The 14,356-nt window shown below is 44.6% G+C and overlaps 1 protein-coding gene and 1 long non-coding RNA gene across 4 annotated transcripts in view; one reads left to right on the top strand and one right to left on the bottom strand.

The window, feature by feature from the left end:
• Positions 1 to 8,318: 8,318 nt before the first annotated feature.
• On the bottom strand, positions 8,319 to 10,473 carry LOC131383974 (uncharacterized). Its single transcript, XR_009214402.1, has 2 exons — positions 10,321 to 10,473; positions 8,319 to 8,457 (listed from the first exon to the last, which is right to left on the bottom strand). It is a non-coding gene; the product is annotated as an uncharacterized LOC131383974 (long non-coding RNA).
• A 119-nt stretch (positions 10,474 to 10,592) lies between these two features.
• Positions 10,593 to 14,356, top strand: part of FBXL2 (F-box and leucine rich repeat protein 2) — a 124,286-nt gene continuing 120,522 nt past the window's right edge. For 2 of the 3 annotated variants that reach the window (XM_058442042.1, XM_032162194.2), the window contains exon 1: positions 10,606 to 10,666. In XM_058442042.1, coding sequence (XP_058298025.1) covers positions 10,664 to 10,666 — 3 coding nt within the window. In that variant the 5' untranslated portion in view covers positions 10,606 to 10,663. Of the gene's footprint in view, positions 10,667 to 14,356 lie in introns of all 3 variants that reach the window. The other variant, XM_058442041.1, reaches the window with a different exon arrangement.

Raw genomic sequence — 14,356 nt, 5'->3', positions numbered from 1 at the left:
GCCCTCTTCTCACAGCTCCACCAGGTGGGTGCCCAAGTAGGGACTCCGTGTCGGGGCTCTGACCCCACATTTCCCTTCTGCACTGCCCTAGCAGAGGTTCTCCATGAGGGCCCCACCCCTGCAGCAAACTTTTGCCTGGGCATCCAGGTGTTTCCATAAATTTTCTGAAATCTAGGTGGAGGTTCCTAAACCTCAATTCTTGACTTCTGTGCACCTGCAGGCTCAACACCACATGGAAGCTGCCAAGGTTTGGGACTTGCAACCTCTGAAACCATGGGCCAAGCTGTACCTTGGCCCCTTTTAGCTACAGTTGGAGCAGCTGGGACACAGGGCACCAAGTCCCTAGGCTGCACACAGCGTGGGGACTCTGGGCCCAGCCCACTAAACCATTTTTTCCTCCTAGGCTTCTGGGTTGGTGATGGGAGGGGCTGCTGTGAAGACCTATGGCATGCCCTGGAGACATTTTCCCCATTGCCTTGGGGATTAACATTTGGCTCCTTGTTATTTATGCAAATTTCTGCAGCCAGCTTGAATTTCTCCTCAGAAAATGGGTTTTTCTTTTCTACTGCATTGTCAGGCTGCAAATTTTCTGAACTTTTATGCTCTGTTTCCCTTTTAAAATGCAATGCTTTTAACAGCACCCGAGTCACCTCTTGAATGCTTTGCTGCTTAGAAGTTTCTTCCAGCAGGTACCTTAAATCATCTCTTTCAAGTTCCAAGTTACACAAATCTCTAGGTCAGGGGCAAAATGCCATCAGCCTCTTTGCTAAAACATAACAATTATCACCTTTGCTCCAGTTCCCAAGAAGTTCCTCATTTCCATCTGAGACCACCTCAGCCTGTATCCTATTGTTCATTATCACTATCAGCATTTTTGTCAAAGCCATTCAACACGTCTCTAGGAAGTTCCAAAATTTCCCACATTTTCCTCTTTTCTTCTGAGCCCTTCAACTGTTCCAGCCTCTGCCTGATACCCAGCCACATTTTTGGGTATCTTTTCACAACACCCCATTCCTGGTACCAATGTACTGTATTAGTCCATTTTAATGCAGCTAATAACGGCATACCCAAGACTGGGAAGAAAAAGAGGTTTAATTGGACTTACAGTTCCACATGACTGGGGAGGCCTTGGAATCATGGCTGGAGGTGAAAGGCACCTCTTACATGGCAGCTGCAAGAGAAAATGAGGAAGACGCAAAAGCAGAAACCCCTGATAAAGCCATCAGAGCTTGTGAGACTTCTTCACTACCATGAGAGAACAGTATGGGAGAAACCACCCCCATGATTCAAATTATCTCCCACCGGGTCCCCCCCACAACATGTGGGAATTATGGGAGTACAATTCAAGATGAGCTTTGGGTGGGGACATAGAGCCAAACTGTATCAGTCATTTAACATAATCTTAACTTTCTTGGACTCTTTGTTCAATATTTTAAAATTCTTTTTTCTTTGTCTTTGTCTGATTGTGTTAATTCAAAAACCTTGGCTTCAAGCTCTGAAGTTCTTTCTTCTACATATTCTAGTCTATTATTGAAACTTTTCAGTGTATTTTGTATTTCTCTAAGTGTGTCTTTCATTTCCAGAAGCTGTGATTGTTTTTTCTTTATGATATTTATTTCTCTGGAAAATTTGTCATCCATATCCTGTATTTTCATTTTATTGCTTTAAGTTATTTTTTAACTTTCTCTGGTATCTCCCTGAGTAGCTGAATAATCAATCTTCTGAAATCTTTATCTGGCAATTCAGAGATTTCTTCTTGGTTTGAATCCATTGCTGGGGAGCTACTGTGATCTTTCGGTCGTGTTATACAACCTTGTTTTGTTATATTACCAGAATTACTTCCCTGGTTCCTTCTTATTTGGGCAGACTATTTCAGTGGAAAGATCTGGAACTCAAGGGCTGCTGTTCAGATTCTTTTGTCCCACAGGGTGATCCCTTGATGTGGTGCTCTCTCCCTTCCCCTAGGGATTGGGCTTCCTGAGAGTTGGACTGCAGTGATTGTTATTGCTCTTTTGGGTTTAGCCACCTGGTGAGGCTACCAGGCTCTGGGCTGGTGCTGGAGAATGCCTGCAAAGAGTCCCGTGATGTTATCCATTTTCAGGTCTCCCTACCGTAGATACCAGCACCTGCTCTATTGGAGGTGGCAGGGGAGTGAAGTAAACTCTGTAATAGTCCTTGGTTGTAGTTTTGTTTAGTGTGCTGGTTTTGTTGAATGCTGGTTATTCCAGCAGTGAAGGTGTCATATGGACAGACTCAGGACCTCTGGTAGGCCAGGATATTGCAGGCAGTGGAACTAGCTGTTGTTTTAGCTTTCCTTGGAGCAGGGTTATTCTGTCATGAGTTCTGTAATGGCTTGAGTTGGTTGACCTCCAGCCAGGAGGTGGCAAGAGAGCACCAGCTGCAGTAGTAGAAGGGGAATTATAAGCGTGCCCTAAATTGGCCAGGATAAATATTTGGGTTTCTCAGGTGATGGGCGGGGACATAAAGCTCCCAAGAATTTGTGTCTTTTGTGTTCAGCAACCAGGGTGGGTAGAGAAAAAACATCAGGTGGGGGCAGGGTTAGGTGGGTTTGAGCTCAGTTTCTCCTTGGGCAGGGCTTGTTCCAGCCACTGTGGGAGATGGCTAATGGTTCTCAGGCTAATGGAGTTAACGTTCCAAGGGGGAATATGGTTGCCCCTGTTGCATAACACAGGTCACCAGGGAAGTGAGGGAAAGCCAGCAGTGACAGGCCTCACCCAAATCCCATGTAGCCAGCAAGGCCGGTCTCACTCCTGCTGTGCCCTGCCAACGGTGCTGAGTTTATATCTAGGATCCCCACGCATGAGCATGGGGCTCAGACCCTGCCCCAAACTACGAGCCTCACTGCTGAGAAAGTAAGTACGGCTTTCAGGCCTTGCCCTTCCCCACCTGTCCACACAATTGGCTGTGGCTCCTGCAGCAATTCCCATTTGCCCCCCAGATTCTGCTCAGGAAAATTTGTGCTCAGTCAAAATTATTACAAATTTCAGTACTGGGCATGGTGGCTCATGCCTGTAATCCCAGCACTTTGGGAGGCCAATGTGGGTGTATCACCTGAGATCAGGAGTTCAAGGCCAGCCTGGCCAAAATGGTGAAACCCTGTCTCTACTAAAAATATAAAAATTAGCCAGGTGTGGTGGCACATGCCTGTAATCCAAGCTACTCAGGAGGCTGAGGCAGGATATCACTTGAACCCAGGAGGCAGAGGTTGCAGTGAGGTGAGATCACGCCACTGCACTCCAGCCTGGGCAACAAAGCAAGACTCCATCTCAAAAAGAAAAAAAATTACAAAATTTAGTTGGAAGCTTCTTTCACCCTACCTAGTGACCCCTACCTAGTTCTGCTGCATGCCTTCCCCAAGGACCCCTGTGAGGTAGAGTCAGGGATGGCTTACCTAGGCTTGAGCTGGGGACTGGGAGTACCTACAGGGCTCTTCTCATCGCTTCTTGTATTTTAATATTTTGCTCGGCTCCCTAAATCCATTCCAACTCTAGGTAAGGTTAAATTATTCTCCTGCGATCTGGATTTGCAGATTCCCCAGTGGGGATGTGTGTTCCAAGGCAGGTTTTCCCCTCTCATACTTTGGGAACTCAGGTTTTTAGCTGTCTCACACAGTTTGCAGCCACGAGCCGCTTCTTCCACAGGATCTGTGAACTCTTTCGGTCTTCCTGGCACATTCCTGCTGTGGTTCTTGGAGCAAAAGTACACAGTGTGAACCTCCACATGCTGTTCAGTCTGTCCAAGTGGGAGATGCACATTAGTCCTGTCTCCTATCTATCATGTTCTCATTCTTCTTTCTAGTCTTCAGATGAATAACTTCAATTGTTCACTGATTTTCTTCGGCTTGCTCAATCTCTTGCTAAACCCCCATGGTGAAACTTTTTTTCAGCTATTGCAGTTTTCAGCTTCAGAATTTCTATTTGGTTCCTTTTTATAATTTCTACCTCTTTATTGCTATTCTCTATTTGTTCATATGTTGTTTTCTTGGTTTCCTGTTGTTCTTTTGTTCAGGATTTTCTTTAGTTATTTGAGCATATTTAAGATAGTGGATTTAAGTCTCTCTTTAGTAAGTTTAATGTCTGGGATTTTATAGGGATGGTGTTAGGTCCACGACTATGCCAAATGTCCACTCAGGGTCAGGTTCTGGCCCATGCTGAGGTCTGAGGGGAGCGGGTGGATGGGCATTTAGCTGAAAGAACACTCAGGGGGCTGTAGGCAGGTGAATATTGTTTTATTCAGCAGCAGCTTTCATCAACAGCTTTCTCATCAGCAGCTTACTTACACCAGCTTTCTCACACTGTCTGTCTTTATCTCAGCTGTCTGCTCTGGCTCTGTGGCTCCTGCCACCCCCATGCCTGTAGGGGCACGGCCAGCTCTGCCTTGCTTTCAGGGTCAGCAGCTTAATTCTTTCTCTCTCTGGGCACCAGCATGAGCCATGCCATGGCTCGTCTGCAAGACGGACAGCTCTGGTTCTCCCTCTGTCTTTCTCTGGGCACCAGCACCATGTCAAGCCATGCCTGAGAGCCCTGTGCACACTGTCAGCAGGGCAGTTATACCTTCTACAGGCTTTGAGCCAAGTATGAACTTAACACAAACAGGTTATATAACAAGTGGAGGTGTGCGCCTATGCACCAATCCTGCTGTGTCATGCAGGCCTGGATGTCTGCCTCAGCCTATTCCTTGACTAAAGCACATCCGTGTACCTTACAGATGGTTTCTGTGAATTTATTTTTTTTCCCTTGTGAGTGGGCCATACCTTTCCTGTTTCTTTGCATGCCTTGTAATTATTTTGCTGAGAACTGGACATTTTGAATGGTATAATGTGGAACTCTGGAAATAAGACTCTACCCAAGGCTTTAATTTTCATTATTGAGGGCTGCAGCCATCCACCTGTTTAATGAGTTTCCAAATTGTTTTCGCAAAGACTGTATTCCTTGTCAAGTGTGCTCATTGAAGTCTCTGTTTTGTTATCTTAGCAGTCGACTAGTGACCTGAAAGAGATTTCCTTAAATACCTAGAGACAGAAAAAAATGAAAAAGGAAAACACCCACAAAACCACAAGACCGTGCCTCTGGTCTTTGCATTCTGGGTCTAAGCTAGGACACTCCTTCAATGCTAAGCCAAGCTGATGGCAACCCTACCTTAGCCTTCATTTCTTGCTTGTGTGGAGTCCAAAGATCAGCCACAAGTGTAAGTCTAGGATCCTCTTAAGCCTTTTCTGATCATGCATCTGGGCCTGTGCATGTATACTATACTCCAGATTCCCCAGTATATGCTGTAGCCCTCCAAAGCTCTTATTCCCCCAAGAATCTTCCTCCTCATTCACAGCCTTTTGGGTCTGTCTGTTGCTTGCCTCATCCTCCATTTCTTGCCCCAGGCAGTGGTGGATAGTGTATGTCTTTAAATATTTCCATCAGATCCTGTGCAGGAAGCCCTCCAACCCGAGGAGGTAAAATTAAGGGTCAACTTCCAGGTCAGTCTCTTACAGCAGGGGTCCCCAACCCCAAGGCTATGGACCAATACTGGTCAGTGGCCTGTTAGGAACTGGGCTTGGGCTGCATAGCAGGAGATGAGCGGTATTGAGTGAAACTTCATCTGTATTTACAGCCTTTCCGCATTGCTCGCATTACCACCTGAGTCCTGCTTCCTGTCAGATCAATGGCAGGATTAGATTCTCACAGGACCACAAACCCTACTGTGAACTGCACATGTAAGAGATCTCAGTTGTGCATTCCTTATGAGAATCTAATGCCTGATGATCTGTCACTGCCTCCCATCACCCCCAGATGGGACTGTCTAGTTGCAGGAAAACAAGCTCAGGGCTTCCACTGATTCTACATCACGGTGAGTTGTATAATTAATTTTTTATATATTACAATGTAATGATAATAGAAACAAAATACACGGTAAATGTAATGTGCTTGGATCATCCTGAAACCATCCCCCATCCCAGTTCATGGAAAAATTGTCCACAAAACTGGTCCTTGGTGCCAAAAAGGTTGGGAACTGCTGCCTTAGAGAATGCAGAAACCGGTCAAATGCATAACCAAAATGTTTTGAGAACAAGGTCATATTGCTGAGCCTGGGACCAGCAAGCTGCATCAGAACACAAGCCACCATCCATAAGACTACCACCAGGCTGGGGAGTAGGGGGTGCTAGGTGGGCAAGCAAAATCCCCCATAATTCTTTCCTATCAAAATTCAGCTGCCTCTTTATTAAGCACTCCCTGGTTGACCTAAATGTTTTATTAGACTCCAGAGTCTGAAATGTCGATTCTGTCCATTTTTCCCCACTTAATGGTTGCTTCAGTAGAGGGACCAATTCTTGGAGCTCCCTATTCCGCTAATTCTGTGGTGTCACTTCTGTTATAACTACTTTAGAAAACAATTTGGAAACACAAATTTCTTCAGATTTATGTAGTAAATCTGTAAACCAACAACTCTACTCTTTGTTGACATTCCAGACCTGTGGTTCTCAAATGGGGCAATTTTGCCGCTCTGTGGACATTTGGAAATGCCTGGAGACATTTTTTGATTTTCACAACTGGGGTGCGCCATTAGCATCTAGTGGGTAGAGATCATGGATGTTGTGAAACATCTTACAATACACAGGACTACCCTCTCCCTCCAGCCTCCAGCAACAAAGATTTATCTGGCCCTACATGCTAAAAGTGCTAAGATTGAGAGACTGTCGTCTAGAGAAATGTGTCCATGTACACTAGGAGAATGCTCATAGCTTCATCATTCATAAGAGTCCTAAATGGGAAATGATCCAAATGCCTATCAACAGTAGAAGGGATAAATATATTCTTGTGTGCATTCAGTGAGATACTTTATAGCTATAAAAATGTAGTACAAACACTTATAGAGAACTACAAGAAAGTACTAGGCACAGTGGCATGCACCTGTAGTCTCAGCTACTGAGAAGGCTGAAGTGAAGGATCACTTGAGCCCAGGAGCTCGAGGCCAACCTGGGCAACATAGCCAGACATCCCTCTCCAAAAAAACAAAAATAAAACAAATGAATAAGGAAATGCAAAAAAATGACTTCCATAAATTTCACAACAGTGATCACCTATAGGGGAAAAGTTGAAGGGGGAATTCACATTAGGAGAGTAGACATGAGGATCATCTGGGTTCCTGGTTATGTTCTATTTCTTGAACTGGGTGGTGTTTATATAAGTGTTCACTTTAACAAAATGTACATTTGTATTCTATTACTTGTATTTATATCTCATAATAAAAAGGTAAAAATAAAGGCTGTCAGTAATTACAGTATTTATTTTCTATTATACTCCCTACTCTATCAAGTCACATTTTTATTCAGATCTTCAAACTGACCATACAGTCCCAGCATAGATGTTCATTCATTCAATCATCGGTATTTATTGAACATCTACTATAAGCCAGGAACTGTTCTAAACACTAGGAATACACAATGGAACAAGATAGATATCTTGAATTCCAGAGCGGGGAGACAGGAAGTAATTAATAAACAGAAAGGTATAAAAGATAATTTTGAGGGGGGCTAAGTACTTTGAGAACAAGACAGAGTTAAATGAGAGAGGCTGACCGAAGTGAGAGTGACCGGAATGAGCTATTTTAGGTCAGTAACGGCTTTTGCGAAGATGACAGTTGAGGAGATAACTGACCTGTATCAAATGAAGGAAGGGCCTACATGAAGTTCTGCAGGAAGAATATTCCATAAAAAGGAAGCAGATATTATTGAGGCTTTTAAGTACAAAAGTATTTGACATGTTTGAGGAACCTCAGGAAATAGAAGTGCGGCTAGTGTGGCGTGAATGAGGGAAGAGTGACAGGAGATGGAGTTGGTGCAGTGGGCAAGGCCTCCATTGTGTACCATTCTGGTAGACCATTTTTTCTTTTTTTTTTGGACAGAGAGTCTTGCTCTGTTGCCCAGGCTGGAGTGCAGTGGCGTGATCTCTGCTCACTGCAACCTCTGCCTCCCATGTTCAAGCGATTCTTCTGCCTCAGCCTCCCAAGTAGCTGGGACTACAGGCGCCCGCCACCACACCTGGCTAATTTTTGTGTTTCTAGTAGAGACGGGGTTTCACCATGTCGGCCAGGCTGGTCTCAAACTTCTGACCTCAGGTGATCCTCCCACCTCGGCCTCCCAAAGTGCTGGGATTACAGGCGTGAGCCACCTTGCCCGGCCTGTATTTTTTTTAAGTGCTATGAGAAGCCACTGAAAATGCTGCTGTTGTGTAGGGTGCAGGAGGGAAGACATGGGGTCATAGTCCACTTGTGCTGCTATAACAAAATACCACAGGACTGTGTAATTTATAAACAATAGAAATTTATTCTTCACAGTTCTGGAGGCTGGGAAGTCTAAGATCAATGTGCTGGCCGGTTTGGTGCCTGGTGAGGGCTGCGCTGCTTCCAAGATGGTGTCTCGTTGCTGCATCCTCTGGAGGATTGCTGTGTCCTCACATGGCAGAAGGGATGAAAAGGCAAAACGGGGCTGAATTCCCTCCCTCAAGCTCTCTTATAAGGGCATTAATCCCATTCATGAGGACAGAGCTCTCATGGCCTACTCCCCTCCTTGAGGTCTTCTTCCTAAAACTGTCACATTTTATATGTTTTCACATAAAGTCTGGAGGGGACACAGACATTCAAATCATAGCACATATGGAGATGAATTTGGGTGAGACAATAGTGGTTGTGAGGTGGAGATGTTGTAGAGTGGATAGATTGAGAATTTAAGGTGGAGTCAAGAATATGTGATAATGGACTGGAAGTGAGGTGTGAGGAAACAGCGGAATCAGGGACAATTCCCAGGTTTTTGTCTTAACAATCAAGAGGATAGTAGGGACTTTTGCTTTGAGAAGACTGGGGAGTAACAAACTTGGATCAAGAGGTTAATTTGGGCCATATTACGTTGTGATGTCTATTAGGCACTCCGGGGGAGATGTCAGGTCAGCTGTTGAATATGATTCTTCCTCACAGATTTTTTTTTACATTTTAAAATTCTTTTTCTCTTTTTTGTAACTTTATTGTTTTGTTGTTGTTTTTATTTTGTCATTTTTTTTCTGTTTCTAACACACCAAAACTCCTTCCTTCCTTCCTTCCCTCTCTCCCTCTCTCTCTTTCTTTCTTTTCTTTTTTTTTTTTTGAGACAGAGTCTCACTCTGTCGCTGCCCAGGCTGGAGTGTAGTGGCACGATCTTGGCTCATTGCAAGCTTCACCTCCTGGGTTCACGCCATTCTCCTGGCTCAGCCTCCCAAGTAGCTGGGACTACAGGCACCTGCCACCATGCCCGGCTAATTTTTTGTATTTTTAGTAGAGACAGGGTTTCACCATGTTAGCCAGGATAGTCTCGATCTCCTGACCTCATGATCCACGCACCTCGGCCTCCCAAAGTGCTGGGATTACAGGCATGAGCCACCACACCCGGCCTTTCTCTCTCTCTCTCTCTCTCTTTCTTTCTTTCCTTCTTTCTTCCTTCCTTCCTTCCTTCCTTCTTTCTCTCTTTCTCTCTTTCTTTCTTTCTTTCTTTCTTTCACGTCAGGGTCTTGCTATGTTGCCCAGGCTGGTCTCTAACTCCTGGCCTCAAGCAATCCTCCTGCTTCAGCCTCCCAAAGTGCTGGGATTACAAGTGTCCCATCGCACTGGGTCCTTCTTCATAGAGTTAATGGGCTGGATTTCAGGATATCTAGAGTTCCCTTCAACCATATTAAAAACTTTCAACAAATTGCCAGTTGATTTAATGAATTAGACAGCATGCATAGAATGCTATTCCATTAAGTGGCATGCAAAGATAATAATTTTTTTTTTTTGAGACGGAGTCTCGCTCTGTCGCCCAGGCTGGAGTGCAGTGGTGTGATCTCAGCTCACTGTAAGTTCCACCTCCCGGGTTCACGCCATTCTCCTGCCTCAGCCTCCCGAGTAGCTGGGACTACAGGCCTCCCCAACCACACCTGGCTATTTTTTTGTATTTTCAGTAGATATGGGGTTTCATCGTGTTAGCCAGGATGGTCTTGATCTCCTGACCTCGTGATCCGCCCGCCTCGGCCTCCCAAAGTGCTTGGATTACAGGCGTGAGCCACCTCTCCTGGCCCCAAGATAATCATTTTTAATCTAAAAAAGTAGATTATAAAACAGTTACCTATGGTTTGCCACCATTTTTAAGAATATAGTATATTATAACAACTCATTGGAAGCTTGAAGCAGATAGAATGGAATCTGAGCAGTAGCTACTTCAGGTGCTGGGGTGAGTGTCATTTTATCCTTTTAAATTCTTGTTATTGGTAATTTAAAATGTTTTCAATAATCATGCGTTACCTGTATAACGTGTTTTAAAAAAAAAAAAATCCATGGTCTCTTTCAGCTGGGCAGTCCACGGCTGGGTAATCTGTCAGGTGAGGATCATCAAGGTGATCAGGCTGAGAGGATGGACCAGATACAAAGTGGGAGAGGGAAAGAGGCCCAGTTCCAGGGCCGGGGGCGAGGGGTGGGCGGTCCAAAGGGCACCGCCCCTGCGGGTCACGTGCTCGCCGGCCACCAATGGCCGCCTCCGAGCCCACCTTGGGGACGGGGCGGGGCGCTTGGCTGGCGTCACCAGGACAACGGGCGTCGCCGGCGCCGTGTGACTTCAGGCTGTGGGCTCGCTCGCGGCTCTTCGGCCATGGTGAGTCTGGGACCCGCGTCTGCCCAGCCGCCCCGCCCTACCCCTACCGGGCTGGGTCCCCACGCCGCCGCCCGCTAGGGTCGGGCGGGCGGCGCCGGGGTCGTGGAGAGGCCGGGCCGCGGCCTGCGAGGCTGCTGGGCAGGGCAGGGCTGGGCGGGCCCTGGGAGGGGTAACCTGGGGGATTCAGAGCGCCCGCTGGCCGGGGGGCGACCGCGATGCAGCGTTCCCTGCCGCTGGAGTCTGGGTGACAGCCCGGACCCCCACCCAGTGGGCCGCCGGACGACGTGACGCTGTTTGGCCCGAGAGAGCCTGGGAAGCCACCCAAGGAGGGTGTGGTTAAAAAAAAAATCTTATATATGGATATCATATGTATTTATATTTACGCTAAAGCAGTCTATGTGCCTCCAGTTTTGTTTCTATGCAATTATATGTAACTAATATAAGACATATATCTTCCTTTCAAAATCAGCATTCTGATAGGTTTTTTAGCACGTGGAAATTAAAATTTTTGATTTTAGAGACCCCCTCCCCTCCTTTCTAAAAAATAGAGGGCATTAAGCTGGAGGTTTTTTTTTCTGAGTGCCGCACCCTCACTAAGGGATTTAATTAATTTATAATTAGTGCATTGTAAACGTCTTAAATCATTACCTTTGTTCAGTTAACTTCAGACGGCGTGGGCATAACACCTGGCCCCCTTTAAGCTCGTTTTTAAAACGTTACTCGGTTTCACTCGGCGGAGGTGCTGGCTTGAACAGACAAGTTCAGAGAATTGCCAACCAAAGGCATAATTCTCCAGAGGCCTTCACCGGGTGTAAGAGAAGAGAGGAGCTAGACTCCTTGCTTGGGGACACACCCTTGGTATAGAACACTTGAGGAGGTATGGCGGTAGGCGTAGATAATAGGGAAATACTTAGTTTTGTTTTAACCATGAGTAATTAAGTGGAGATTTTCTCCTTATCTGCAGGAGTTTAGTGGAAGTGCTGATGAGCGGAGAATGCAGGGTGCTCCCCGAGTGCCAGCTGGCCTCATGGAGAAAAAACTATCATTAGGAATCCTGGCTGGCTCAGCTTTTTTCTTAATAACCAAGGAGAGGGATGGTGGTGGGAGGTGGATGGTGTCTCTCATTGACTCTGGAAAAGCAACTTCCAAATGTGTGGCATTATTGCTGGCAGGAGAAGAACATCACCCATAAATCACAGTACCATGTAATGCCTTTATTTTGTGTATGTTTCTTTTTTAAATTGCGAATTTCTTTTTAAGTGACAAATTAATGGAGCTGGCAAGAGTTTCAGAAAGTGAATTTTACGAAGATTTAAGTGTTTCAAATATTGCAGTAATTTACTGTTATATGTTATATGTGAGAAAAGCCCTAACAATTGTAGCAAGGAGAAAGAATATCCAGGAATTAATTTTTCACAGCTCTCTGAAGTCTCATATTCCTCCTGTCATCCATTTTCCTTTATTTTTACTTCTTCCACTTCTTTCGTTCTGACCCACAGCCCACCCTCATTCACTATTGTGAATTTTAAAGCTTTACTTTAAAATAAAAGCATTTACTGTAGTTTTGTATTAGTGGTTGCTTTGCTGAACTTATAATGCTTTGCTTTTTGTGTATCTTTAAGCATTAAGAATTTAATTCATAGGAGCTTAATTGATTGATAAGGTGCCTAGGCTTCCATGGAAGTGGGGAATGGTTGGTGCAGGTGGGAGAGGGATGAAGCGGCTGCATATATATGTCATCCCCAAAACTGTATTCTTTTTTTTTTTTTTTTTGAGACGGAGTCTTGCTCTTTCGCCCAGGCTGGAGTGCAGTGGCGCGATCTCGGCTCACTGCAAGCTCCGCCTCCTGGGTGGGTACACGCCATTCTCCTGCCTCAGCCTCCCAAGTAGCTGGGACTACAGGCATGCACCACCACGCCCAGCTAATTTTTGTATTTTTAGGAGAGATGGGGTTTCACCATGTCGGTCAGGATGGTCTCCATCTCTTGACCTTGTGATCCTCCTGCCTTGGCCTCCCAAAGTGCTGGGATTACAGGCGTGAGCCACCATGCCTGGCCCCCAGAACTGTGTTCTAAATCACATTACACTTCCTTAACTGCTTGAATCTAAACAAAACTTTAGCCGTTGATATAAATGACTTGGCACATTAATTTTGGAACTATTTCTCAATGAAAATTTCTTCAATTAAGCCATTTATTTCTACTCTATAATAATAATGACAGCTAATAGTTATTGTGTACTTATGTACATAGTTATTACTCTAGAGGCAGTAGAAATTTTTCTAAGAATCTTAAATGGTCACAACAACCTTGTGATGAAGATACCTTTATCCTATTTTAGAGATGAGGAAATTGAGGCACAGAGAGGTAAAGTAACTTGCCTAGGTCACCCCACTGATAAATTGAGCCACTTTTAAAACCCGGCAGTTTCTCTCAACCTGTTTATGGATTGTACTGTAATGTATAGTGTATCTTTATGTGTTTCCTCATATATATGTTAGGAAATTAGTTTTCTTTCTTATTATGACTTTAAGGATTTTGAGCACTTATAAATGACTTGTGTTTTGTTGTTCCTGGCACTGGGTTAGATACTACGGAAAAGGGTAGGCATGCCTAGCCTTCTCTCCCCTCTTTCTTCTTTCCTTCTTTCACAAAGTTGAAATGAGAAGGAATTAATAAAGACATGAATTAGATCAGCGTTCTTACTCACGGCTATACTAGCATTGAGTTTCTCCTGTCACATCAGTTCACTTAAGGAATTGGCATCCGCTTTTTGTGTGAATCACAAAGACAAGTGTTTTACATAAAGCCTTTTGGATGTGGAGGATGTAACAGTGTTTTTAAAAAATGTATTCTCTGAGATTTTCCTAATTTTTAGATTTTAGTTTCATATTCTACAATTGTTACAAAGACTTCAAGGCTGGGCTCAGTGGCTCACGCCTGTAATCCCAGCACTTTGGGAGGCTGAGGTGGGAGGATTGCTTCAGTCCCGGAGTTCAAGACCAGCCCGGGCAACATGGTGAGACCCATCTCTACTAAAAATTTGAAAAATTAGCCAGGCATGGTGGTGCACGCCTGTGGTCCCACCTATTTGGGCAGCCGAGGTGGAAGGATCCCTTGAGTCCAGGAGCTCAAGGCTGTGCTGAATTGTGTTCACACCGCTGCCCTCCAGCCTGGGCAACAGAGCAAGGCCTTGTATCCAAAAAAAAAAAAAAAGGCATCTAATAATTGTTTAAATTTTAATTCATATGAAACAAAATCTATTGGGATATATATGACTTGTCAAGTTTTTGTTATTGTTTAACACTTTATCGTGTAAAGCAGATTTAGTTTTTGGAAATAAATAATATTTTATCATATAATTTTCCAGTTTAATTTGTTCATTTGGACTTTCCTATTTTGACACTTCTCTTTCTGTATTTGTGGTCAAGACTTGTCACAGGTATTGGGAAGCAGAAGATGGAGGGAACACTGCAAAAATAGTTTTGCACATTAAAGTGATTTTTTTAATTTTTAATTTTTAAATTTTTTTATTATACTTTAAGTTCTAGGGTACATGTGCACAACGTGCAGGTTTGTTATGTATGTATACATGTGCCATGTTGGTGTGATGTACCTGTTAACTTGTCATTTACATTAGGTATATCTCCTAATGCTATCCCTCCCCCCTCCCCCTCCCCCTCAGCAGGCC

This window comes from Hylobates moloch, unplaced genomic scaffold, assembly GCF_009828535.3.
Source record: "Hylobates moloch isolate HMO894 unplaced genomic scaffold, HMol_V3 SCAFFOLD_8, whole genome shotgun sequence".
Classification (NCBI taxonomy): Eukaryota; Metazoa; Chordata; class Mammalia; order Primates; family Hylobatidae; genus Hylobates; species Hylobates moloch.
This window is presented reverse-complemented; position numbering and strand designations above follow the sequence as displayed.